Source organism: Crinia signifera, chromosome 4 (genome assembly GCF_055691185.1).
Source record: "Crinia signifera chromosome 4, ASM5569118v1, whole genome shotgun sequence".
In the NCBI taxonomy this organism is placed as follows: domain Eukaryota; kingdom Metazoa; phylum Chordata; class Amphibia; order Anura; family Myobatrachidae; genus Crinia; species Crinia signifera.
The window spans coordinates 25,489,645-25,517,475 of NC_139220.1; the positions used below are offsets into that span (position 1 = coordinate 25,489,645).

Here is a 27,831-nt window from a genome sequence, read left to right on the forward strand (position 1 = left end):
CCCGCGAGGGGCGGCGGTACACGTCCTACGACCTTTTATACCCCCACTATCCACGTCGGCGTGGAGTTGACACACTTTATAAAATCAACTCCACGCCGACGTGGATAGTGCGGGTATGAAAAGGTCGTAGGACGCGTACCGCCCCCCCCCCCCCTCGCGGGCTCGCTGCGCTCGCCACGCTTCGGGTTCACGTTTATACTGGGGGGGTGGCGTGGGGGTGCATTTAAGCATTGTAAGCACCCATTAGGGTGCTTATACAATTTAATATCGTATATGAGTCAAAATCGCATCGCATCGCATGCCATCGGGTGTATGGCATGCGATGCGATAAAAAATCGGGCGACTAATTATCGTGGGCGCTGTGCTAGTACACAAGTACCGAAACTGTAAATAAATAAATAAATTGTCTGCCAGCCATCCGGATACTGAACAAATAACTGAAGGTGTAATACCACAACATGCCACAAGATGGAGATACTGTACAAGTACTTAGAAGAAAATGGAAAAAAGTTAAATGCTTCAGTCAAACTATTTTCATTGACTTTCCTTTATATCCTGCTGCTGTTCGCAAAAAAGGTAATCACTGGTACCCACACTGCTGGATATTACCATACCATAGTTTAAACATGAAGCATTAACAGCCATGGTACAACAGTGACATGGACATATATTTATATTTGCTTAAGCACATGGGCTAACAATGAGCCGTCCTAGTTGTGTTATGAGCTACCAGTAACAATAGATTAGAAGAAGCCTTGGTAACAAGACACATATGTATATGTTGGCGGGAATGTGCCCCCGGGCTACAATGTGCTCTGATGAATGAAGTACCATATGCAGATCCCCCGGGCTGAGAGAGCAGTGAATAAATTACATAGAAAAATCGCATCGCATGGCACTTAAATGGCTCATGCGTTGCGATTTTCTTACGCAGAATAGCCCACTAAGCAAATTGCTTAGTGGGCGCCATGCTAATACACAAGTACCCTTTTTCTCTATTGCTGCTTCCTTACCTACTTCTACACACCCTGGGCGCCTGTATCCGATCCACAGAGCAGGGTTCATTAACCGGCGGCACAATTCATTCCCCAGATGTGGCGGTTTGCAAACTCCTTAATCCCAAGTGGATCAGGCTGGATGTTACACACCCGGTTGTACAGCTTCCATTTCCCACACAGTGCTAAGCAGTAATGGGTTCAATCCACTAGAACAGTGATGGCTAACCTTGACATTCCCGCTGTTGTTGAACTAGACATCCGAGCATGCCCTGCATCAGTTTTAGCATGGCCAAAAAGTAAAGCTGATGTAGAGCATGCTGGGATGTGTAGTTCAACAACAGCTGGAGTGTCAAGGTTAGCCATCACTGCTCTAGAGGCAAGTCCCAAGCTATGACTCTCCACCAGTATCCAATTCTTCAAGGGTTCCACAAAAAGTCACCTCTTCAGGCAGCTTATCAATTCCCAGAACCAGCCACAAAACCTTCATATACTGTTCCTATCCAATCACATTCTCACTGTACAGTGCACTCATATCTTCTATCCTCCTGACCCATGGCCAAACTGCTGGAGGGTGTGGATTGTTAGGTCTACAACAACTAGGTCGAAAAGCATTGGGTTGACAGGCAGCAAGGTCGACATGGGTCTAGGTCGACATGGGTGAAGGTCGAGAGGACATTAGGTCGACACAAGCATTAGGTCGACACGGGCAAGGTCGACAGCCAAAATGTCGACATGGGGTTTTTCACTGTTTTTTTACCGGAATGTCAACACAGTCGACATGGACACAGTTTGAAGTGCACCGCATCCCCTCACATCGCTCTTGATGCTTCTGGCACACTATTTTATTCTCCCACCATGGTAGGGCATGAAATAACGCCTGTCAGCACATGTCGGCTCAAAAAAACAGTGAAAAACCCCATGTCGAACCTTTTGAATGTCAACCTTGACCATGTCGACCTAATACTTGTGTCGATCTAATGACCTGTGGACCTAGACCCATGTCGACTTTGACCCATGTCAACCTTGTTGCCTGTCGACCCAATGACCGTATCCCCTGCTGGGTCACCGTATCATACAGCCTAACGTTATGCAATAGATAGCACCTACCTTTGTGTATCTATACCTACTTCCCTATAAGATGTCTGTCTGTTATTACCTAGTTTTGCCCTATCACTGTTGTTTCCAATTGTAAAGGTACGGAATATGCTGTACTCTATAATACATAAATAAATATTGATAACTACTAGTTATTTTTCCTTCAATTTCCAATTGCATCCTCATTTTCCCTCCGATACATGCATTGCTCGGTTTGCAGAACCAGACAGGGGCCAGATGCACTAAGCTTCAAAAGTGATAAAATGGAGAGTGATAAACAACCAGCCAATCAGCTCCTGCCTGACATTTTTCAAACACAGTCTGTGACATGGCAGGAAGGAGCTGATTGGTTGGCTGTTTATCACTCTCCATTTTATCACTTTTGAAGCTTAGTGCATCTGGCCCAAGGTATTTGTCACTTTCAGAATTAGTAAGTTTTCACTAGGATGTGACTAAATAAATGACTTACACAACAAGTAGATTACAGTACATTCTAGATGTGATAGTTCCTGGTCCCTGCTGTATTCACAGGGGTAAATTATTAAGATGGGACATCTACTGAAGATGGGAGCAACCAAAGCAACCAATCAGATCCTCTCTATTATCTTCTAGCAGGTGCTAAATTAATGAGAAGTAGAATCTGGTTGGTTGCTAGGGGCAACATCTCATCTTCAGTAGAACTCCCATCTTAGTAAATTTACCGCTCAGAGACAGGGGCCTTAGACTACTAAAAACAGACCAAGGGTCAGATGCACTAAGTTTCAAAAGGGATAAACTGGAGAGTGATAAACAGCCAGCCAATCAGCTCCTACCTGCCATGTCACATGCTGTGTTTGAAAAAATGTCAGGCAGGAGCTGATTGGCTGGCTGTTTACCACTCTCCATTTGATCACTTTTGAAGCTTAGTGCATCTGGCCCCAAGTACTATAAAGTCCATTTCTGGTGATGCACAAGACCAAACAGGCGGCGCGGGATTGCTGGAAGCGGCACCTTGCGCGGCACACTGCAGGTATCAATGTTCCACAACATTCATTTGCAAAAGGGACGCGACTGAGACGCGACATTCTCCTGAAGACGGACAATAGGAAGACACGGATACAACACGTAAAGCTTGAGAATCCTGTTCCTCTGTAGCTCGCAGGACCGACGGCAGCGACGGAGAAAGCTGGAGAGCTGTAAGCTTGCGAAGCTGTGAGCACAATGAGGCGCGACCTCACCGGTCTGATACTCACCTGGAATACGGGGCCCCTGTAGAGAGTGCCGAGGGATAGGGCTGTCTAAATCCACAAGAGGAGACTGGATAGACAGGCTGGCTTTGCCTGCGAGTGGAGGGGGAAAAAACAACCCGTGGGGTCAGTTTCAAGTCTTTTCACATGATGTACCACGGTAATCACTTTTGAAACATTACATACACGTAGACCGTTATATTATTAGGTTCACTCTCTATTAATCAAGAAAGAAAAAAGAAAAGAAAAAGTATAAAAGTTGCCCACAGCCAATCAGCTTCCAGCTACCATTTATCAAGTACCTATAGAAAAATAGCTCGAATTTGATTGGTTGCAATGGGCATTTCACCTCCTGTCCTCCTTAGAACACGTAATACAAGTCCCTACAAATGATTTATTAAACCCATCCAACTATCCACATATTCCCGGTGCCCTGTTCTATTCTGTATTACTGGTTACCCCCTGCTGTACAAACCTGTGATTACATTTCTGTTTTCTCGTAGACACAATTGTTTCGGCTCCATTTATAGGGGTGATCCTCATCTACTAGCAGTACTGCGAGTTCTGCCCCATCCCGATGATTAGGGGGGCATGTGCAGGCCTCCTGTGCGTATGCACGGGGCAAGGCCTCCACGCACCCCGGGTCCCGCCCAGCGATGTGCCACAAAATATTTCAGGTTGCAGCGCCATGTAGCCGCCCCGAAAATGGTGTCCTGACCACGCCTCCTAACTGCTGCAACACCGTCCAGCTGCCCATCAAACTGTGATTGCACTTTGATCTTCGCGCAGAAGTGCCAAAATCGCTTCTGTGGCCTGTACTGAATCAGGCCCATGGAACAATCCACACATGTAGGTTTTGCATTAAAGACACGGCAGATAAAGTACCATAAAGTCCTTTTGCTTACTACTTATCGCAGGGACGTAGGAAGTCTTAAGACTGAATCGTGACAAACAAAAGTTGCGATAGAGGTGGCGGGCAGACTTACCCCAGGATCGCATCAGCACAGAGCGGACTCGATCTGTCGTGCCATGTGTGCCGCCAGGTTGCACAAAGCTATCCAACAGCCACATGCGCCAGATTATAAGGCCACGCGTAAACATTACCTACAGAGTAGTACAGCGGGACATGAGACAAATATAACACTGTACATAGTGTGGCCAATCCCGGGATGGGCGGGATCCTGGGATTTGGCCCCAAAATGTCCGTGATTTCAATTTCGGGATTAGACTGCACATGTGGTCTAATGCTGGTCAGCGCCTTACTCAGACGCTGCCCGGCTGTTCCCGACCCTGGCGTGCGGCCTGCGCAGCGTTATTAGGTCACAGGTCACGCTGTGCAGGCCGCACTGCTGTACCGCCCAAAGCCGCCGGAACCCTCTCACAGCCCGCTCCCGGCTCCACTTAAGAAGCTCAGCTGCCCGGCACCTCATCGTCCGGCACAAAACCCACCCACTGCCTTCACCTAATCCCCCGCTCCCCCCAAGTAAGTTAATGTGGGGGATGGGGTGTTTTTCTTTTAGGGATGCCAATCCCGGAAATCCTGTGACGGAGCATTTTTCTAAACCCGATTCCCGGGATTGAAAAAATTCCCCCAGGATTGGCATCCCTAACTGTACACCTGGTTCCTTTGCCAAATTAATAATAATAATTAATAATTTATAAGCAGCAAAGCAGGTCACCGCCATAGCAGGCGTTATTACACCATACTTATGGCCACCTTAACATACGAGCAAGCTAGGTAGATTCCCAGGGCCCCATGATTCTAGGGACCTTGGAGCATGGGGCAGGCTGCCTCCAGATCTCCCGGGCCTGGCCACCCTGTGAATTTCACCCAAACAGAATGGCCAGCAGCATTCTCTGTGTCCCGGGCTGCAGCCGGACAGCAAATGGCTGTGAGCTTGCTGATTGGTTGTTGCTTGGAGCTTTCCAGCAATCAGCGTGCTGACAGCCAATCACTGTATGGAAGCCTGCTGTGATACGGCGCAAGACCACAGTAAGGGTGTTATTATTATTAGATTTTATTTATGTCTGTGAATGGGTGAGCACGAGCCCCAGTGCGTTGCTTCGCCCAGGGACCTCAATGCTGCTAAGACGGCAGTGACCGTGCTGTAGAATAAATTCCGCGGTGCCCTCGCAGCATCATGCCGTGCATAGTTTTACACTTGTAAGTAGCAGTATTCCTAAGAGCCCTGCCAGTGTCTGCCCATCCGCTGCTAGCAGGAATGCAGCCTGGGTACAAACTGTCACACAGCAATCAGTCCCACACTGCTTAAAAGTTAACGGTTTATGTTGTAATCGCACCAATACCAGCCCAAGCACTGCAATACATCAGATGCCTTTGAAGTCCCACATTCCGACCCCAAAGCAGGACAGAAACACACCAAGTTAATCCAGCAGTGACATTTGTTACTCCGTGGGACAAATTATTACAACGCAAAAGGATTAGGGGCCTCACGCCTTGTCCCTAAATGAGTCTGGCGTGCTAATTACCGCAATTGGAAACTAAACTTGATGAACGAGAAGGAAAGTCTTATTTTCGGGTCGAGCTTTTAAAGGCTATAAGAGTTTTATGCAGCGACAGTGGAATATTACCGATCGGGGACTGAATTCTAATGCCGTAATGCATTATAATTCACAGGCCTGTCCTCTTTCCTTAGCGAGGTCTCCTTATATATATGGATTTGGTGGTAATTCTGTTCCTAGGGTTTAAATCTGTCTACATGGGAATAGGAAAGTGAACGCAGCACATGATTGGATATGTAAGCACTCAATCAGATGGTGCCTTCAGCACACACCTCCTGTAATAGCATACTAACGCTTGGTACACACTAGGAAGGCGGATCAGCTGTTGGGCAGATTCACCAACCTACCTGACAATTGGTAAGTGCATACACACTTACCAATCGGCGGCCCGATGTGACATCCCTGACGTCACTACTGGGCAGACATTTATGTGTGCCCGCCCAGTTGTGATGTCAGTCACTAGCTGCCTCCCCAGCAAGTGTACGGGTGGTAGGCTAAACGCCTACCACCCGTACACGGCCATTGGCTGTGCAGAACAGCCGATACTGTATGTGTGTAAACAACACCGTTCACAGACATATCACTGGAGGTAGACACCCGCCGACACTCCCGGTGTGTACCCAGTTTAAGAAAGTGGTTTCCAAACTCGCTTCTAAGTCAGCATTTTTGAACCAGTGTGCCGTGGTATACTAGCGTGCATTGAGCTGTACTCAGGTGTGCCACCGTATCTAGAGATGTCCACACCTGTTTACAACCACCACCACCACCACCAGTTATTCACTGCTCTCTTGTTTTCATATGAGCACTAATCTATTTTTGTTGCATATGGGGACCAATGTCATTGTTTTTTTCATATGGGAGACAATGGGTTTGTTTGTTTGTTTGTTTGTTTTTCCTGTGGGAGCCAATGTGTTTTTTCCTGTGGGTTTTGTTGGTGTGCCTTAGTGATTTTTAATCTTGTTTGGTGTGTCGCGAGTTGAATAAGGTTAAAATTAAATGTCCTAAGTGATACTGAAGAGAATTATCACTTTGCCACCAGGTTCCGGTCCGTCCCGCACATGCGTAACCTGGTCTAACATGCACACTGCACGGGAAGCCCGGACTAATGGCAGAAATTTAACCCTTTCAGAATTTGTTAAAAAAAAGGTGTGAAAATTGACAAGCAAACATTTTTATTCATCAAAATGACCCGTAATCTTTACCTTATACCGGAAACTTAATTTTTTTGAAATTATATAACAAATGTGAGTTACGCTGGCATTTTTAGTGGATATTTTGAACATCTCTAATTGTAATATAGTTTTTAAAGAAAATAAAATAAATAAATAAAATAATAATAATAAAGCATTCTCTCTGCTAGCACCATCCTCAGGTGGCTACACGGTATATGTAAAGTCACTGTCATTGCAAAACAGTGTGCAAATCAATCAAAGCCGGCAGACTTCAGAAATATGGAGAAGCCCTATCTTTGGCGGAAACACCCGTTATCACCGGAATTAAAGCTTTCACCTTAAGATAAATAAATACCTTATTCCCTACTTGGTTGAGCTCCTGATGTTCTGCATTTCAGAAGTTCCTAAAAATTGTGAGTTCTTGGGAGGGTCCCTGACTGTCCTTTTCCGTGTAATTGGATATTTAAGAAACCTGATTTCTTGCCTAGGGCACCACATTGGTCAGAGCCGGACTTGAGTTTCATATCATCTGTTCTACATAAATAGTCGCTGCAATAACCAATCAGCGGGCTACTGCCAGGCAGCAGGGACATAGAGAAATAAAGGTCCTTCTTCATGATGTCAGATAGCCCCAAGACCAAAAGCTTTACATATATATTGCAAATATCCATAGGACAGTGCACCCAGGTAGTAACGCAGCCTTTAGGAACACTTTCAGCTGTAGGGCCAGAAGCGCTAAGCTTCAAGAGTGATAAAACGTAGAGTGATAAACAGCCAGCCAATCAGCTCCTACCTGCCATGTCACAGGCTGTGTTTGAAAAATGTCAGACAGGAGCTGATTGGCTGGTTGTTTATCACTCCTCCATTTTATCACTTTTGAATCTTAGTGCATCTGGCCCGTAGTTATGCTACTGCCTTATAAAGTAAAGGAAAACTTGGCAGAACCATAGTGACAGGTTTCTAATGAGGGTACACACGGGGCTATTCTGAGTAACTTTCTGTTTTTCCATTTTGACTGTAGTGAAAAGTCGATTCAGGTTTGATCCCGATGCCGGCCCCGCAACATCGGAATCGAAATGCAGAACTAAACTGTGCACGCAAGTCCATTTCTGCTTCAATCTGCTACATCAAAATGAGGGCCACGCCTGTCAGGCCCCGGCGGCCACCGACATCAAATCCCGGCGGCCGCCACATTGCACCGCGTGTACACAACTTCAGGCGCAGATTGAGCTGAAGTATAATAACATTACCCATATAGTCGACATGCATTAGGTAGACAGCGGGCAAGATCAACAGGTACAAAATGTTGACAGGGAGAAAATATTGATATGACAACCAACGGTCAACAATTTTTTTAACTTTTTTGGGTGCCATCTTGTATGTTTCATCATATGTACCAATGCTACATTACATATCATACAGTAATACGCTACCGACACCCAATACCCACCAATGATAAATACGCCCATTAATCCGTTTCCAGTGTTAATGTGGTAAATATGTAGGAGTGACAAATGGAAAGTAGACACTTACCAGCCCATTGAAGGGGAGATTTGCCCAACTCCTCCTGGAGATATTGGGTAAAACGCAGGAATATCTGGCGTTTGGGAGGACCTCTGTGTACCTAGGTGGAGGAGTAACACGTTATATAATGAGATCACCATCAACTGGCATGCAATTATTATACACAATGGGTCCATTACAAAAAACACGGGTAAGGGTCAGGGGAGGCACAGTTCAAAATTCAAATAGAGGAGCCACACCCACTGCCACCAACTGCCATTCCAAACTGACTCACTGGCAGGGGGTGTGGCTCCACTTTTTACTGTGCTGCAGCCCCTTCTCTGGAGTTGCCACTGGTAACAGCCCATAATGGATAATGAATCGGTCCCTTATCTTTCTCCAAATCTTAGTACATAGACCCCGCTGTGCCTCAAAAATAGGAAAATAACATTTATATAGCCATGAAATAACAACAACTATATTTAACATTTCTTTACACTTAAACCCCTCTTTTGTATTTTCTTCCTGGAAGGAGTCACAAAGTTTTATCGATGACGTATCATACACCGGTTGTATTTATACTGGGTACTTGTGTAGTTTCACGGCGGCAGTTACGTCGTCAGCATAGTGTCCCTGTCAGAATCAGCGTAGTGTTCCTACGGCCGCTTAGTGCAGTTAGCATAGTCAGCGTCCCTGTCAGAAGTAGCGTATTGTTCCCACGGCTGCTTAGTGTAGTTAGCATAGTCAGCGTCCCTGTCAGAAGTAGCGTATTGTTCCCACGGCTGCTTAGTGTAGTTAGCATAGTCAGCGTCCCTGTCAGAAGTAGCGTATTGTTCCCACGGCTGCTTAGTGTAGTCAGCATAGTCAGCGTCCCTGTCAGAAGTAGCGTATTGTTCCCACGGCCGCTTAGTGTAGTTAGCATAGTCAGCATCCCTGTCAGAAGTAGCGTAGTGTTCCCACGGCCGCTTAGTGTAGTTAGCATAGTCAGCGTCCCTGTCAGAATCAGCGTAGTGTTCCCGCGGCCGCTTAGTGTAGTTAGCATAGTCAGCGTCCCTGTCAGAAGTAGCGTATTGTTCCCACGGCCGCTTAGTGTAGTCAGCATAGTCAGCGTCCCTGTCAGAATCAGCGTAGTGTTCCCGCGGCCGCTTAGTGTAGTTAGCATAGTCAGCGTCCCTGTCAGAAGTAGCGTAGTGTTCTCACGGCCGCTTAGTGTAGTTAGCATAGTCAGCGTCCCTGTCAGAAGTAGCGTATTGTTCCCACGGCCGCTTAGTGTAGTCAGCATAGTCAGCGTCCCTGTCAGAATCAGCGTAGTGTTCCCGCGGCCGCTTAGTGTAGTTAGCATAGTCAGCGTCCCTGTCAGAAGTAGCGTAGTGTTCTCACGGCCCCTTAGTGTAGTTAGCATAGTCAGCGTCCCTGTCAGAAGTAGCGTAGTGTTCCCGCGGCCGCTTAGTGTAGTTAGCATAGTCAGCGTCCCTGTCAGAAGTAGCGTAGTGTTCCCGCGGCCGCTTAGCGTAGCCAGCGTTCCTGTGAGAGCCAGCGTAGTCAGTCAGCGGTACGCAATGATCGTAGTCATCACCTTATTACATTGTATCAGTTATGGCTGCCGACAAATTAACTATCTTTAACCAGACGGAGGAGGAGTTGGTGAATTTCTTACAGCGACACCACTTTCTCCCAGAGACAAAGACATGTGCAAATGGGCATCCAATGAGACTGAATGTCAAGGAGCGGATGTGGCGCTGCCACATAAGAAGCTGTGGAAACAAGGTTAGTCTCCGGGCCGCACAGTGGTTTCAGGGATGCCATCTCACATTTATGACGCTTCTACGTTTCGTGTTTTGTTGGGCGGAGGAGCTAACAAGTATCATATTTTGTGAGCGCCACCTCTTAATTTCGAACAAAACTACCGTGTTGTATAATAACTTTATGCGGGAGGCCTGCACCATGGATTTAATGTCACAGCCCCAACGCCGGATTGGTGGTCCGGGCAAAATAGTGGAGGTGGACGAGAGTCTCTTTGTCCAGAGAAAAAGTAATGTTGGACGCGTGCACCCTCAACAGTGGTAGTTTGGAGGCATATCCAGAGACACCGGTGAGTGTTTTATAACGCCTGTGGACAGACGTGACGCCAGCACCCTGATGTCCGCCATCAACAAGTATATAGAACCGGGTACGACTATATTTTCTGATTGCTGGCGTCCATGTAACACTGAACAGCTGGAGCAGGCAGGGTACCAGCATCCATGGGTAAACCTACCGGTATAATTTTGTGGAACTGGGGTTCATACCCAAAACATCGACGCCTTTGGGGATCTTGCAAGTGGCGTAACAAAAGGCAAAGGGGCACTGCGCGCCAAAATCTGGACTCCTATCTTCAGGAATTTATTTGGCGCAAAACTGTCGGAGCAGAAAACGCTTTCCGGCGGATTCTATATCCCCTAACTCTGCTCCTAAAGGCTGACAAAGCAGACGACACAGATGCAGACACAACTGCAGCTGCAGTTTCCGTGAATGCAGAAACTGAAGAATAACTGTTTTATTATTTTCTTGGTCTTGTTATTTGATAATATTGTACTTTGTGAAGCATTTTTTTTCTTCTTTATTATTCACTAAAATCCAGTTACCAGTTAACACATGTCGTCATTACTGTCTCAGATGTATGCTATGGCAGGTGTGAATGTTTTCTTTAAACACCCCCGCTGTGTGAGAGGCGCTCACTAGGATTGCCAGGGTCGCCGGGGAGAGAGCTGCAGCTCCCGGGGACAGTACGGTGACTACGCTGCCTGACGGAGACACTACGCTGACAACGCTAGGCAGCCATTGGGCTACGCAGACAACGTAGCGTAGGCTGCCGCCGTGAAACTACACAAGTACCTTATACTGTTATTAGACCGCATAGTTTACTCACAGGGGTTTATTTTCTAAAATAGGAGTTCTATTTAAGATATGTTGCTATGGGCAACCAATCAGATACTGGGCCAGATTCTCTAAGCTTCAGAAATGATAAAATGGAGAGTGATAAACAGCCAGCCAATCAGCTCCTACCTGCCAAGTCACAGACTGTGTTTAGAAAAATGTCAGGCAGGAGCTGATTGGCTGGTTGAAGCTTAGTGCATCCGGCCCTATATCTATATTCTTCTAAAAGGTGCTAAATAAAGAAGTACATTTTGCTTGGTTGCTATGGGCAACATCCCAGAAACAATGGAACTCCCATGTTAGTAAATATCTTGGATTCTCCTGCTGGTCACAGCCGTGCTGCTGCGGGCCAGAAGGAGATAGAGCGCAGAGTACCTGTGACTGTGTCAGAGGAAGCACATTTGCATACATGCTGTATACAGTAATGTACAGAAAGTACCTGGTGTCAGGTCTGCTGCAAATCACATAAGCGGCTTATACAAATCCCCTTTAGTAAAAGTGACCACAATAACCTGCCTACGTACAGGCAGGCGCGGCTGAGCAGTGTATGTGAAATCCACGGGCACACCAAATACACAGCCGCCCCCGAGAGCCTGTTTCCTGTGTCATACAGTGCCTGTCAGAGGATGACTGGTCGCTCTCAGTTTTGGTAAGAGGCACTTTCCATTTTCATCACCGCATGAAGACTCAGCTCCCCGCCCGCTGTCACAATCCACTTCCCATCTGCAGCCCGTGCACCGCTCATTATGACTGGGTGCTGGCTCGCAGGCTGTGTACTGTCTATATGACCAGAATCTATCCCCAGATCTACCCCGAATGCAGGGATGGAACCGCAGGCCAGGTATAGAAGTGCAAAGGAAACATTTGTCTTTCTTATTAACCCCCTCCGGGAAGCCAAGGCTTGCACCTTGCAGGCAGAAAGGAGGTTTATAAGGGTATGGGTCACGGGGTCGACCACTGAGGATCGACAGGCCATTGGTTGACCGCTGAAACATGTCGACAAGGTCTGAAGATCGACACAAACATTAGGTCGGCAATGGGCTGGTCGACAGACAAAAGGTTGACATGAGTTTTTCCCGTTTTTTTTTGTCATCCGTTCGCCATGCTTCGGGCACACTATTTTATTCTCCCATCACGCCGAAGTGGATGGTTGGGGATGAAATACCGCCCGTCGGCACATGTCGGCTCAAGAAAAGGTGAAAAAATCATGTTGACATTTTGACTGTCGACCTTTCCATTGTCGACCTAATGCTTGTGCGACCTTCCGACCCTGTCCACCTTAGCCATGTCGACCTGTTTCAGGTGTCGACCTAAGGTGTAGACCTTCAGTGGTCGACCCAATGCATGTCAACATTAATTGGGTCAACCTATTAACCGTATCCCATTTACAAAGGTCTACATGGAAAATATCGACACATGAGAAGCTCAACATGAGTTTCACCTTTTTTGGGGTCAATGTCGACACACCTGAGCATGTGGCTCAGCTACTATCTATTATCTTCTAGAAGGTGCTCACTAAATAAGAAGTAGATTCTGATTGGTTGCCCTTAGCAACATACTATGTGAAATAGAATACACATCTTACTAAATTTTGGCCTTTTTGATGGTTGACGATGCTCCCCCTGCTATTTTATGGCTTTCAATGCGAATCAAGAGAAACTGGTTCTCTGGATGTGCCTGCCTACATGATGACACAACTGAGTCGGCATGGCCGGACATTGGTACGGCTGCATTATGCGGCGGTTACCTTGTTTCTGGTTGAGGTCTGCGGGAAGGTGCGGCGAGTGCGAGCTGTGGCTGAATGGCTCGTTGTTGTACGGGATGAGAGGCGTAAGCGGGTGGACCCCGTGCGACGGCTGCACCACAGGAACCTTTGAGGACTGAAAGACAAAACAGAGAGAGTTAGGTCAACACATGAAATAAGTCGACGTGGCTGAGCTCGACAGGGTCGGAAGGTCAACACCAGCATCAGGTAAATGCTTTGCAATACAGAAGGTTGCGGGACAATAAGAGAGTGGGGGCGAAGCTTTGCAGAAGTGTCAGGGGCGGAGCTAAGCTCCTTGCCCCGGCACTTTAAAAAAAAAAAAAAAATTCCTTGCTTCTGCATCATCGATGGTGGGAATCCATCTGGTTTTCCACCATAGACGGCAAAATTATTTAAACATTGTTCATAGACCATCGATGATTTTGAAGCACCAATGGTCAATGGCCATCCCGAACCACAATTCACTGAGCCATAGGGAGATAAAAGGACATAGTTCAATTACCGAGAACAGTCTTTATCAATGGGGCCCTGTTCTCTACTGCAATGTTCTGTGCACTGGTGCGAGGACAGAAGAACTCAAATGGAACTATTCAATGGGTCATAATCAGGCCGCTGCATATATGTAGTGTACACAGGAAATACCCACAATTTGCCCCGTGTGTCAAAATTCGGTGAAAATAATTTGATCATTAATTAGCATTTTTTATTTTGCAAAAAATAAATCACAATTTTTATTGATTTTTATGGAGTTGAGTTTGGCAAGAAATGGCAGAAACAGCAGATTCCCTGGGCCGAGGTTGTGGTGAGCGCACGTGCATGACAGCTGGCGAATCAGCATGGAGATATCCAGCGTAAGAAATGTTTTACGTAAGGATAAACCACCTGATGACATCATCCCAAACCTGGCACGTAGAATATACATTACTCATATATAAATCACACCAACAAAGTCACACTTTCCCCGTAAGATAATAGTACAGAAAAAGGAAATCAACAGAGAAATACTGTACGTATGAATCACATATAGAGGCTGATTCCGCCCCGTTCAGAGGGCTGTGAAATTGCAGCCCTACTGATTATCGAATGATCATGCATGAGGATGGGGCGCTGTGGCAGGCGTGGGGTCCCCTTGTGAACAGACCATGTGATGGCTAGTCTGCACTGGCCGTACGCAAGGTGACTGACATGCGCCGGGCGTTTGGGGGCAGAGCGCCGCCGTTTTTTCAGGAGTGCCCCGGAAAACACAGGCATTGCCTGGCCCAATGAGAGGGAAGGTTGACAGTCAAAAGATTGAAGTGGGTTTTTCACATTTTTTTTTTGCCCTGAATGCTAACACAGTCGACATGGACACTGTATTGGTGCACCGCGTCCTCTCGCTGCGCTCGCACACTACTCTATACTCCCTCCATGCCCTAGTGCAGGGGTTCCTAAACTCGGTCCTCAGGACCCCACACAGTTCACGTTTTCCAGGTCACTCATTACTCACTGACCCATTTTAATATATCCACAGGTGGCGTTAATTATTTCACTGTGATTCTGTGAGGAGACCTGCAAAACATGCACCGTGTGGGGTCCTGAGGACCGACTTTGAGAACCTGTGGATGGTAGAGCATGAAATACCGCCTGTCAGCACATGTCGGCTAAAAAAAAAGAAACCTGTGAAAACCCATGTGGACCTTTTGGCTGTCGACCGTCCCCATGTCGATCTAATGCTTGCGTCGACCTAGACCCATGTCGACCTTTTGAGGGTGTTGACCTAAGGCCTGTCGACCTTCAGTTGTCGACCTAATGAATGTCCTTCCTGTGGTCATCATGGTGACCATCAGTGGCGTAGCTACGTTTTGGGCGCCCCCCCCCCCGTCGCCGCCCCACCGAGCACCCCTACCCCGCCGCCCATGCAAACCCCCCCTCAATCCCCCACAGCCTTACCTATCGCGCTGGTCCCGGCGGCTCCGTTCTTCTGCTGAGGACCACCAGAAAATGGCCGCCCCCATACAGCAGACAGTTTCAGAGAACTGTATGCTATATGGGGGCGGCCATTTTGTGGTGGTCCTCAGCAGAAGAACGGAGCCGCCGGGACCAGCGCGATAGGTAAGTCTGCGGGGGATTGAGGGGGGGTTTAACTATAGCACCGCAGCCCCCGGCGCCCCCACATGCACAGCGCCCCCCCGCGGTGGCGGGGGCTGCGGTGCTATAGTTACGCCGCTGGTGACCATATACCGTGAGTAGGGGGGGGGGAATCCATTCGAGGGTGAATATTTCCTCATGGGTGTCTTACAAACTTTAAATGGATGTGGACACATAATTGTATGCGTTGCTGAATACATTTGAAGACATAGCTTTATGTAAGCACACATTTATGAGAAGACATCTATGAATTTCACAAAGGTGTATTAGCCAGATCCATTACCGCTTTGATACATATATATATATATTCTTAATAAAGATATCCTTCTAAAGCCTTATTTCACCACATCAAAGGCTTCCAAGGTAAAAGCAGAGAGGATTCTGAAACAAGCTTTGTTGGTGCACTGCATCAAGGAACATCTCCCTACGGGCGTCTCCGTGAGGGGATTACCGCTCTTTTATTCAATGGGGCCTGAAGAAGATTATCTCAAGAAAGTAAAGTGGAAAAAGTGATCCTCAGGTCTGTAACCTGAACACATTAGTGCTGTAAGTACATTAAAACACCCGCTCACCCAGACCTGCTCAGCCCCAGCGACACAAACATTTTCCTTTATTTAAAAAAAGCAATGTTTTTTTTTTAAAGTCTTCTTTGTCAAAACCTTTGGTTTCCCCGGAAAGTATAATTGTTTTAGGGTTCCGTTCACTTTCTAGGGATTAGGTGAGATACTATTTGCCGTCCCCTGAAGGAATATGGTTTTCTGTTGTGGCCTGAGGCATTGTGCACGTAAAGGAGCCACAGAAGGAACCAAAGGCTGAGGGTAGGTACAGATTTTGGGCCACTCCCATAAAATTCATGGTTACTGCCCGTTGTGACTTACTATGGAAAGTCGTCCACCCCCAGGGGAAAAAGTATGTATCCATTTTTAAATTAAAACTTCCAGGTGTTCTTACGAGATGAGAGCTGATAGGATACATCCCATTTGTTTAGGACTATTAACCAGTTTGAGGAACTCTAAATCCTCTATTATTAAGCCCCCTTCTAGTGTGACCCAATGCCCATTGTTTCATACATTCTGGCGCGTTTCTTTACAAAGACCATATGATTTCATCAGCTCGATCGGAAATCTGAATGCCTTTATTATAACCAAAGAGGGCATTTTTTTTAACTTTTGTTCTTTTAAGTGAATACTAGTTAACAGCCTGTCAAAATGATGTCTTCTGCAATGTACTTTCACTTTGAGCTGTGACCGTTTTTACCTTCACTTTGAGCTGTGACAGTTTTTAGCTTGCACACTACACCCAACGCCCAGTCCCTATCTGCTCCTACCTCCAATCTCTGTCTTCACAGCTCCCTCTTTCCATATCCAGCAAGTTTTAAACAGAACTGTGTCCCTGCAAAAATTGCTTTCACTTTCCGTTATGACATCTTTTAGCACATAAAAGGAGTCATTTGGTCTGCCGAGCGGCCTCTAGTGGTCACCGGCGGTACTTCTCCTCATAGAGGTGAGGAGTAGTTAGAAAACAGCCCGGAGTGACTTTACATTTATTAAAATAGCGATGCCTCGTGTGATTTTGTTTCATACTTAACAGGCCAGAGATGAGATGTACTAAGCCTTGAAAAGTGATAAAGTGGAGAGTGATTAACAACCAGCCAGCTTCCAACTGTCAAGGTACAAGCTGGGTTTAAAAAATGGTTTGAAAAACGTAAGTTAGCAGCTGATTGGCTGGTTGTCTATTACTCTCCACTTTATCACTTTTTGAACTTAGTGCATCCCCAGATGTACTAATCCTTGAAAAGGTGATAAAGTGGAGACTGATCAACTACCAACTGGCTAACTGTCATTTTTCAAACACGCTCTGTAACCTGGCAGTTAGGAGCTGATTGGCTGGTACTGTAATGCTGGGTACACACCAGAACGACCACGATCTGTTGGAGCACGCGATCTGCAAACGATCTGCTCGCGATCTGTACCCAATCCAATGTAGATGACAAATCTTTAGCGCAGCAGATAAAATCTCCAAAGCGACCAGACGTCCGGCGGGGGGCGTGCATCGGATCGGAATCCCATTGAAAACATGCCCAATGGAGCCCAAATCGTTCTGGTGTTTACCCAGCATTACACTGGCCACAGCTTAGTACATCTGCCCCAATAACTGGTATAAATTCAAACTGAAACTAACTTTATTCAGGGTTGCTGACTTTTACAATCTCCTCTCCGGGAGAACCCCGGAGAGGAGACTGTCAACATCACTTCTGGGGGCGGGGCCTGATAGAGACATCATCAGTCCCTGCCCCCAGTAATGCAAATACCGCAATATGCGGGTCTCCTGTAAAGGGGCGGGGCTAAACATGTGTGATTTGCATATGTAGCCCCACCCCTTCCGCCGAAATGCCGCGAATTGCGGCAATTTAAAGCTTCCGCCACCAGGTACATGGGGGGGGGGGGGGGGGGGACCGCCGGAATCCGGGAGGGTTGCCCACCTTTCCGGGCAGCCAGGAGGGGGACCCGATTTATTGCATATGCTGTAATATCCCAAGTGAATGCTGTGCTAGAGTATAGTTAGTTATTAAATAGTGTGTGTGTTATTATCATGGTTATTATTTCCCAGGTACACTCTAGCAAGGGGAAATGAGTTTTAATTCCTTGTAGTTTACCGGCACCGGAAAAGCTGTTTTGCCTTATGCATGTTTCTGTAATGAGCTCGTTCTAGCTGATCATTACAGAGACATGTACAAAAGCCCGACATCAAAGGAACAAGAGAGGTCATGAATTATGGCTTGGGTGACAAATCGTACATGTTGGCTCAAGTGTCCCTTCTCCGTAGCGTAACAGGAAACAAAGATGTCTTCGGTTAAACTCATTTTACAGTAACAAACAAAATAATGTAATAAAACCGAATCTGCAGCTTTGTGTCAGCACCGATGAACCACATGACTGTCAAAACGTTGAAGTTTGGTAAATTCACACAACGCATATACAACGGGCTAAGCTATACTGCACACAGCGCTGTCAGCAGTCCCTATGATCTTCACACTATTCATTGGGTTTTAACCCTTTGAGTGAATTTGTCAAAATAGGGGTGAAAATTGGCAAGAAAACATTTGTTTTCATCATAATGACCTGCAATGGTTACTTATATAGGAAATAGAATCTTTTTTTTTACGCAACATTTTTTATTTGAATTTATATAACAAATGTGAGCGACGCCGGCATTTTTAGCGGATATTTTGCACATCTCTCACAGAGATGTTGGAACTCCGGGGTTCCCCTGCCGCCCCCGCCCCCATTGACAGCAGTGACCAGGCAAGCTCGGGGATGTTCAGGGCTCTCCCGAGCAATGTTCCCTCTAATTTTAACAAGGCTGTGTGCGGCAAAAGATTTTGGCTGTGCAACTTTGGAAGGAAATTGAAATTTTTGTGCGTCACTGATATATAACTGGAAAATGACTTCAGCATTTGTGTTAACTTTACTTCAAAATGATATTAAACATTCAAAACACAGCACACAATGTAATTAATGGGTGAAACACACATTAATTGAGTCCACAACTGCAAAAATGGACCACTGCTGCTTTGTGCGCTCTGTTGTAATGTCTGTGCGCAATCTCGTCGAGTTGTGTGCGCGCGCACACGCGCACAGCTTAGAGGGAACACTGCTCCCGATCAGTTCCGAACATCCTCGAGCCTGCCTGCTGGGACAGGGGAGCCCTGGCATAAGATGGCCGGGATGGGGAGTGACGGAGTCAGGACTTTCTGGAAGTGAGCATGTGGGGGGAGTGACAGGTGGGTGCTCCAGTGGCGCACAGATGGAGGCACCACTGGCGTACACCTACTGTATCGTGGTATGCCCAGGAATTTTCCAAGACAGCCTGCTGCGGCAGCACTTCTGAGCCCGTAAAATATCCGGGCATATCACTGAAGTGGTTAAATGATCACTTTCAGATTCCAATACATCCTAACCCGTAACTTATAGCAGTTTCATATTGCGACAGTTATTTCCAGGATATAGGGGAAAAAATCTATTACTATGTAACAATCTACATAAACAAAACAACGACTGAAAACTGATATATGGAATAAGACGTGGTAGACTAGGCCAGCTGGAAGATCCTTCCTATGCCAGCACAGTAAGCTATATTGTTGTTGGCAGATAAGGTTGCAATTTGTATTTTTACCCACTGCATGGCTGGCTCATATGTACAGGCTTGGATGCTGAAAACGCAAGATACAAAAAGTGCTGACAGCTGCAATGGTTGGGGCAGAAGTGGGACTGACCTGTGTCTAGCAGGCAGACAGTGAGAGCTGAGACTGTAAAGGTCCATACACACTGGGCGACTATATGGACAGCGATGATCGCGTTCATCGCTGCAGGGAAAGCTGCTCAGTGCATACACACTGAGCGGCTTTCCCCCTGCCTGGCGCCGACGGAGGGGGGGGGGGGGGGGGGGCGGCGTTGCATAGGGACACCACTAGTAATGTTGGGGCCCGGAACTGAACTTCAGCCCGGGCCCCCAGCGGCACCCCCCCCCCTCGCGCACACCGGCACCCTGCCTCCCCCAATTACTTACCAGCGGTAGTGTCGGCGGCGCAGCAGCATCTTCTCCTGGGACTCGGGGCACTCACTGCACAGTGCAGCCTGCAGAGCGCCGAGCCCCTCTTTATCCTAGGCTCGGTGCTCTGCAGGCTGCACTGTGTATTGTGCGAGCCTGGCCGCCGGCGCCAGGTGGGGGCATTTGTGTGTGTGTGTGGGGTGCCGTACCACTGTGGGCAGCTGCCCGGGCCCCTCCAGCAGATGAACGGCTTTCCCGGTGATGTTGCGGGAGCGCGCAGCAGCGCTCATCGCCGGGCCATACACACTGAGCAGCGATGAGCTGAAATCCGCTCAAACCTACTGTTTTGAGCGACTTTCAGCTCAAAGTCACCCAGTGTGTATGGGCCTTACACACAAACAAGGGACAGATATTAAGCTCATTATATAATATGTATGAAGCTTCTCGCATTACACAAATAGAAGATAGTCAATATATTAAGAAACTGTCCAATTTTATTGTGGCCAATAGCTCAATGGCAACAGACACGTAATGATTTCCTGGCAGTAACCATGCCTTAGAAATGAGGGTACCTCTCATTACCGGTATGCACCCCAAGGACCCCACCCCTGTATACCCTGTGTACTCAACAGAAGATTCTACAAATCATAAAATGTTTTTGAACCACTTTGTTTTCAGGGATGGTGCTGTTTTAAAAGTAGAGAAGGCTAATCAATTTGAAGAGGATATGGGCCAGATTCTCTAAGCATCAAAAGTGATAAAATTGAGAGTGATAATCAGCCAGCCAATCAGCTCCTGTCTGACATTTTTCGGTACTCTTTACTTAGAAGGGCGCCCATCTCGGCCATCTCGGGCATTGAATGCACTAAAAAATTAGGTGCGATGCGACAGACGAGATGCCCGAGATTTCCCATAGGGAACAATGTTAAATGTCTCAATTGACCCGATTTTCCTGTTCAATGCCTCAATTGACCCAATTTTTCCATAGGAAACAATGTTAAATGGGCCACAGAGGCCAAATAGGCACCCTGAAGTGAATAATGGCCACCCGAATTGTTAACGCCACCCCACGATCAACGTCAACCCGAAGCGTGGCGAGCGCAGCGAGCCCGCGAGGGGCGGCGGTACGCGTCCTACGACCTTTTCATACCCCCACTATCCACGTCGGCGTGGAGTTGAGAATAGAAAGTGTGGCGAGCGCAGCGAGCCACCGAGCCCGAAGCGTGGCGAGCGCAGCGAGCCCCGCGAGGGGACGCGGATACCTTCACAGGTATCCGCGTCCCCTCGCGGGCTTCACAGCTGTCCGCGTACCCTCGCGGGGCTCGCTGCGCTCGCCACGCTTCGGGCTCGGTGGCTCGCTGCGCTCGCCACACTTTCTATTCTCAACTCCACGCCGACGTGGATAGTGGGGGTATGAAAAGGTCGTAGGACGCGTACCGCCGCCCCTCGCGGGCTCGCTGCGCTCGCCACGCTTCGGGTTGACGTTGATCGTGGGGTGGCGTTAACAATTCGGGTGGCCATTATACACTTCAGGGTGCCTATTTGGCCTCTGTGGCCCATTTAACATTGTTTCCTATGGAAAAATCGGGTCAATTGAGGCATTGAACAGGAAAATTGGGTCAATTGAGACATTTAACATTGTTCCCTATGGGAAATCTCGGGCATCTCGTCGGTTGATCGCACCCGATTTTTTAGTGCATTCAATGCCCGAGATGCCCGAGATTTTTTACTAACGATGCCCACGATCAAAATCGTGGGCGCCCTTCTAAGTAAAGAGTACCCATTTTTCAAACACAGTCTGTGGCATGGCAGGTAGGAGCTGATTGGCTGGCTGTTTATCACTCTCCATTTTATCACTTATGAAGCTTAGAGAATCTGGCCCTATATCTGTCTATCACGACATATTTCCGCTTGGATGACAGCAGGGAACGAGGCACTCTGACATACACTACAACAATTTTGCACAATTTCATTCGATTACGACCTTTCAGCCGATATATTGTTTAAAAAGTGTCAAATCGTATGTGGTTTCCATCCGGTCCAATCCGTGGTCCCGTGAGTATCCCGTGAGGAGCTCCTAGATCGCTCTTACTGCACCACTGATTTATCGCAACCGCATGGGATCGGATGGCAGAAGGAGTGCTTTTTATGCATGTGATATATCGTATGATATATATTAGAGGAAGTTTGCCTGATGCTTCCAGAGACTCTAGCTAGGGATGGCCATCGACCAGCAATGATTCTAAATCATCATTGGTTTATGGCCAATGTCAAATACTTTTGCCATCGATGGGAGAGAACAATGGTTTCCCTCCATCAATGGCAAAGCAAAACCGATGTTTTGCTTTTGTTGTTTTTTTCAACGTGCCGCGACATGGAGCATAGCTCCCCCCCCCCCCTGACACCCGTGAAGCCCCACTCCTGTGTTTTGATAGGCCCACAGGCCAATCAGTAAAAAAAAAATGGATGACCATCGATAGGTTAAAACATTGATGGACATCCATTGCATATTTTAACACTATCGATGGCCAGTTGCACTATGGCCATCGATGGCAATGGCAACGGCAACGATGATCATCCCTACCTCTAGCCCCCTTATCCAGCCCATCAGACAACAAAGTGCAAAATATCGCATCCGATATATCGGGCGCCGTGAAACTACACAAATACCTATTCAGTTATGTGTGTGTGTGAGCGTGTCACACCTCTGTACTCTGATTGCTGCATCTCACACCTGTTTTCCAGCCTACACTCCTGGAGGTTTATAGTAAATATCATTCCCACCAGCGTGCCTCTAGCCAAAATCCAGCTATCTGCTAATGGTCTAATCCATTGCTGTTCGGGGTCTGATATCCTTAAACCCTGCAATATTTGGAGTCATGTTTCAGTGTGATGGAATCTGCTTTTGCTGCTAGTTATTTAGTACAATCGCCAGAATTACTCAGCAAAACGTTAAAGGAGGGAAAGAATAATGCAGCAGCCAACTGCTGCCCCGCAGACCATTGCAGTGTCTGATAACAGTAAGATCCATCTCTTGTGGGGCAAGTGGTATCAAACGCAGATTACTAATGCTGATCAATGCTAACCCTACTCCTGGCTATTACTGGCATGGTCAGCACAGATGGTGTAATGGTTAGCATTACTGCCTCACAGCGCTGAGGTCATGGGTTCTATTCCCACCATGGCTCTAACTGTGCAGAGTTTGTATAGTCTCCCCGTGCTTGCGTGGGGTTTCCTCCGGGTACTCTGGTTTCCTCCCACAATCCCAAAATATACTGAAAGGTTAATTGGCTTCCAACAAAAAATAACCCTAGAATGTCTGTGTGTGTGAGAGTACATGTGGTAGGGAATATAGATTGTAAGCTCCACTGGGGCAGGGACTGATGTGAATGTTAAAATATTCTCTGTAAAGCGCTGTAGAATATGTGTGCGCTATATAAGAAACTATAAATAAATAAATAAATGGTCAAATTAGACATGGCCTAGCAACATTAGTCTGTGTTTCAGCAGCGCTAGAATCAACACCGAAGCTGCCACTGCAGAATTTGAGGGATCCCCTTTTTTGGGATGTGTTTAGCATTTGGGATACAGCATTTTACTAAATATATTTTTCTCTTGACTAAAGGAAACATATTGGGGATGTATTGAGCGTTCCAGTGGCGCAAACAGGGGTGGGGTAATCAGAGACGTGGAGACATCTTATAGGCCGGTCGCTGAACGGTTTGCACACACAGACACTTAATGGCTGAGACTGGAGATCATACTCTGACGGAGATTCTGCACGCAGCATTATAAGCGGTATTTCAGCATCTACGGACAGTAACAGTGGGCGTCCCAGTGCTAGCTAGGTCGGACGCATCACGTCACAGCAGTGTGAGCGTCAAAAGACATGGACAAGGTCTCACAGTGTTTACAATGGAACGGAACAGGAGTCGGCCACACCATGGAAATATAAAATAAACAAATACCATAATAGGCCCATATAATATATATATATATATATATATATATATATATATATATATATATATATATATATACATACATTGTGGATTTTCAAACTGACGTAAAAACATATTGCAGTTTTTTTAAATTAGGTTTTCCTAACTGACATTCCTTTGTTTAAACATCCCATCCTACCCATAGGGGTGTCCGATTTACTTGACCATCGATTGACGGTGCCATCAGTGCTTAACCCTAATGACATGAAACCATCAGAGAGCCATTGAAGATTTAAATCGTCAATTAATAGTATTGCCCTGGGGTACTGGGGAGTGGCTTAGTGGGGCAAGACTAAGCTCCTTGTCCCCTGCACCATATACAAAAAAAAGGACAAGCTGCCATCGATGGAGAAGAACCACTGGATCTACACCATCGATGGTTGCTACCCATCAATGGTCATTCCTACCAAGTGAGGCTCTCTGTCCACCATTCACTCGATCCTCACCGTAAATGACAGCACTGTAGCCAAAATATTATTCATTGCTCGTTTGCGCAGAGCTGACAAGCGCATACTGTCCATCCAATCATGTGGCCAACAACAAAGAGGGAGATGAAAGCCCTCTAGGAGCACAACAACCCCTTTTGAAGACACCATCAATCACATAGACTGTGCATGATGTTGGTGCACCTAATAGGGGTCGCTGTCCCTTATGCAAAAATATCGCTTAGTACCTTTGCCAGTTGCAATTAAAGAGAGAATTTCTCTGTCGGAGCATGTTCTGTGCATTGTTCAAGACACACTCCGCATTCCAAACCAACAAAGGGTTGTGGTGCAGAAAGGCCATCGACTAATTAGGGACATCATTAGGCTGAAAGAAAGGAGCCTTGGGTGGGGGGAGGGGAGGGCGCGGAATACCAGTAGTTTTCCCGGACTGCAGTTCACTATTTGTAATCGCCAATAGATTACACAATGTGGCTGTGAAAGAAATTAATACATGTAAGCTAAAATGAGTAATGCAGCTAATACAATAAATAATGTTGTCAAACAAGGCAGTAAATGAGTTTAATTGCATCCTTACTTTGCACTGCAGCTGTGTAAAGTGCTGCAAAATATATCCCCTTTTCTTCCATCACTACCCCCACAAATCTCCCTTCCCATCAGCAGTACTACGACTGTATCTCCTGTCTTTCACACCACTGGTTTGGTGTTAAGGAGGAGAGCGGAGGTGTAAGGAATCAGAAGCTGCTTCAGGTACCTTGGCTTGTGTAGGGCTTGTAAATTCAGTAAGCCCATCTTGATATATATCTGTCATCTTACAGGTAACCAGTATAAGGAATGGAATGAACAAGTGAATTTGCATCTAGCTAACATTTGTAGTACACTAACTGGGTGAGGAGCAAGAGGCATGAAGAAAGTAGCAGAAAAGACAAAAGGAGCAGGAAGGAGAGGAGTGGAGAGGTGCAGAGAGGAAAGGAGTGGAGAGGAGTGGAGAGAGAGGAGTAGAGAGAAAAGTAGTGGAGAGGAGTAGAGAGAAAAGGAGTGGAGAGGAGCAGAGAGGAAAGGAAAGCAGAGGAGCAGAGAGGAAAGGAGTGGAGAGGAGCAGAGAAGAGTGGAGTGGAGAGGAGCAGAGAAGAGTGGAGTGAAGAAGAGAGGAGTGGAAAGGAGCAAAGAGGAGTGGAGAGAGAGAGAGAGGAGCAGAGAAGAGAGGAGTATAGCAGAGGAGTGGAGAGGAAAGGAGCAAAGAGGAGTGGAGAGAGAGAGGAATGAGGAGCAGAGGGGAGTGGAGTGTAGAGGAGCAGGGAGGTGGAGAGGAGTGGCGATGAGTGGAGAGGATTGGAGAGGAGCAGAGACGAGCAGATAGAAGTGGATAGGAAAGGAGCAGAGAGTAGCGGAGCACAGAGGAATGGAGAGTAGCAGAGCAGAGAGGAGTGTAGTGTAGAGGAGCAGAGAGGAGTGGAGATTAGTGGAGAGGATCGCTGAGGAGAGGAGCAGAGAGGAGTGGAGGGTAGTGCAGCAGAGAGGAGTGGAGATGAGCAGAGAGGAGAGGAGAAGAGGGGAGTGGAGGTTAGTGGAGAGGAGAGGAGCAGAGAGGAGTGGAGCAGAGCATGGCAGAATGGAGCAGAGCAGAACGTAGAGAAGTGGAGAGGAGCAGAGAGTAGAGGTGCAGAGAGGAGTGGAGAGGAGCAGAGAGGAGTGGAGCAGAGAATAGTGGAGCAGAGCGTGGAGGAGTGGAGCGAAACAGACCGTAGAGGAGCAGAGAGTAGAGGTGCAGAGAGGAGTGGAGAGGAGTAAAGAGGAGCAGAGAAGAGCGGTCAGGAGAGGACCGGACAGAAGAACAGAAGAGAGGAGAGGATCAGGGAGGAGTAGGTGGAATCATTGTTTATAGAACAACAGAAGGAAAGGAATAATTATAAATACATCTGCTATGACTTTTGTGTCTTGTTAATGCGTGAATGAAGTATGGACCCACAAATACTTCAAAAGTCATTATTAAGTGTAACCAGTAACAGTTCCTCACAGCTCATGATGAATCTATATACCCACACTGTGAAATGACATGTGCAAGTTGGACTAATTATTACCATCTGGCGATGGGGTCGGTTCCTTAATAAGGAAAACAAGTAAGCGTAGGAGTATTTTCTATATAAAAACTTTGACAGACCACAAATGTGACTGAAAGTGTCGATTATTAGCCATTATTGACATAACCAGCATTCGTGTGTGGATCAGGTCAGTGGTCACAAATAAGATCACCATGATTAACATAGCTGGGAACATCCTAAGCCACCTGATCGGGAGACATTTGGTAGTATGAAGCTATATGCGGCTATTCAAGTAAAGTGGATTTGGTCATCTGACTGTTACGAGCGAATCACATGACATTATTTCATCCAATCTCTTGTCAGAAAGGGGCTGGCCTCTTATGACCAAAACAATATTCTTGTTCAGAGAATCTGGTTAGTTGTGGGGCTCTATAACGTGGCATCGATCCTCAACTATCATAGCTATAGCGACACTCCCCCAAAATGCATCAGGCAGGCGGCGGATGGCTCAGGGAGATTCGTGTCACTCTTCCAGGTGTCCAGGAGCACCAGCCGAGATACGGGAGTCTCCCAGTAGTAGGGGGAAAGTAGGCAAGTGTGGTACTAGCTAGTTAGAAAACACAGCTAAAATGTCCAAGTTGTCCAATTGAAATAAGCTAAAATATATCCCACATTCCCCAGTGAAACAAAAGAATACAAACAAAAGAAAGCATAATAACAGCACATTTGTGGCTGCAGGCAAAGCGAGTTGCAGCAAGAAGCCTCTCTTCTCTTTCTGCTTTGATTTATTGTCTATGTGGTTGCTTTTACCACTTTCCCATGCATAAAGTAGGTCTGCGTTTTCTAGTCCAGCATTCGGATCTAAGGTTACTTAGCGGACCTATAAAATGGACAGTGTTCCGGCATGCCACCAGCGTGCACACAATGTGGGCTGCTAATCCCCCAGTTGTGTTAGACACCAACCCCTTAACAGGCCTTAAAATGACTTATTTTATGTGTACCTGACAGAGGCCTGTTCCTGTCAGGAGATCAGATCCCCGTTAAGCCCCTTGTTTGAATTCCCTGTCACATATTATCCCCTCCCTGAAACATGGTTTGAAATCTTGATTAGATGTCTTTGATTTTAAACAGCTTTTAGGCATAAAACGAGGCGCTACCGGCTGCCGGGATTAAGGCGACGGACCCCCCGGTACGTTTTGTCAATCTAATCGCCCTGCAGTAGAAAAGTGTTCTGAGGCATACACACAGAGATTTTTGTCAGCGATCTGTTCGACGGGTGCACGCATTAAGGACAGCGGGCGGGGGGGGGGGGGGAGGGGGGGCGGAGAGGGGCGTGGAGTGGCGGGTGGCTCCATTAGCATATGAGAACGCCCAGGAAGTGACGCGGGTGCGGGGGGCTGAAATCACCGAATGTCAGTTGCCCACCCATTTCCTTCCCAGCGTGCACGCATATGGACATGTTCGGACCG

The 27,831-nt window shown here is 47.0% G+C and overlaps 1 protein-coding gene across 12 annotated transcripts in view; it reads right to left on the reverse strand.

Annotated features, from left to right (window-relative positions):
• Positions 1-27,831, reverse strand: part of TCF7 (transcription factor 7) — a 95,721-nt gene that overhangs the window by 21,475 nt on the left and 46,415 nt on the right. For 10 of the 12 annotated variants that reach the window (XR_014473328.1, XR_014473329.1, XM_083181438.1 and 7 more), the window contains 3 exons: positions 13,181-13,313; positions 8,548-8,638; positions 3,326-3,412 (listed from right to left, as the gene is read on the reverse strand). Coding sequence is in view for 10 of the 12 variants with exons in the window: in XM_083181438.1 (XP_083037564.1) it covers positions 3,326-3,412; positions 8,548-8,638; positions 13,181-13,313 (311 nt within the window). In the remaining 2 variants the exon portion in view is untranslated. The remainder of the gene's footprint in view (positions 1-3,325; positions 3,413-8,547; positions 8,639-13,180; positions 13,314-27,831) is intronic. The other 2 variants (XM_083181439.1, XM_083181447.1) reach the window with 1 other exon arrangement.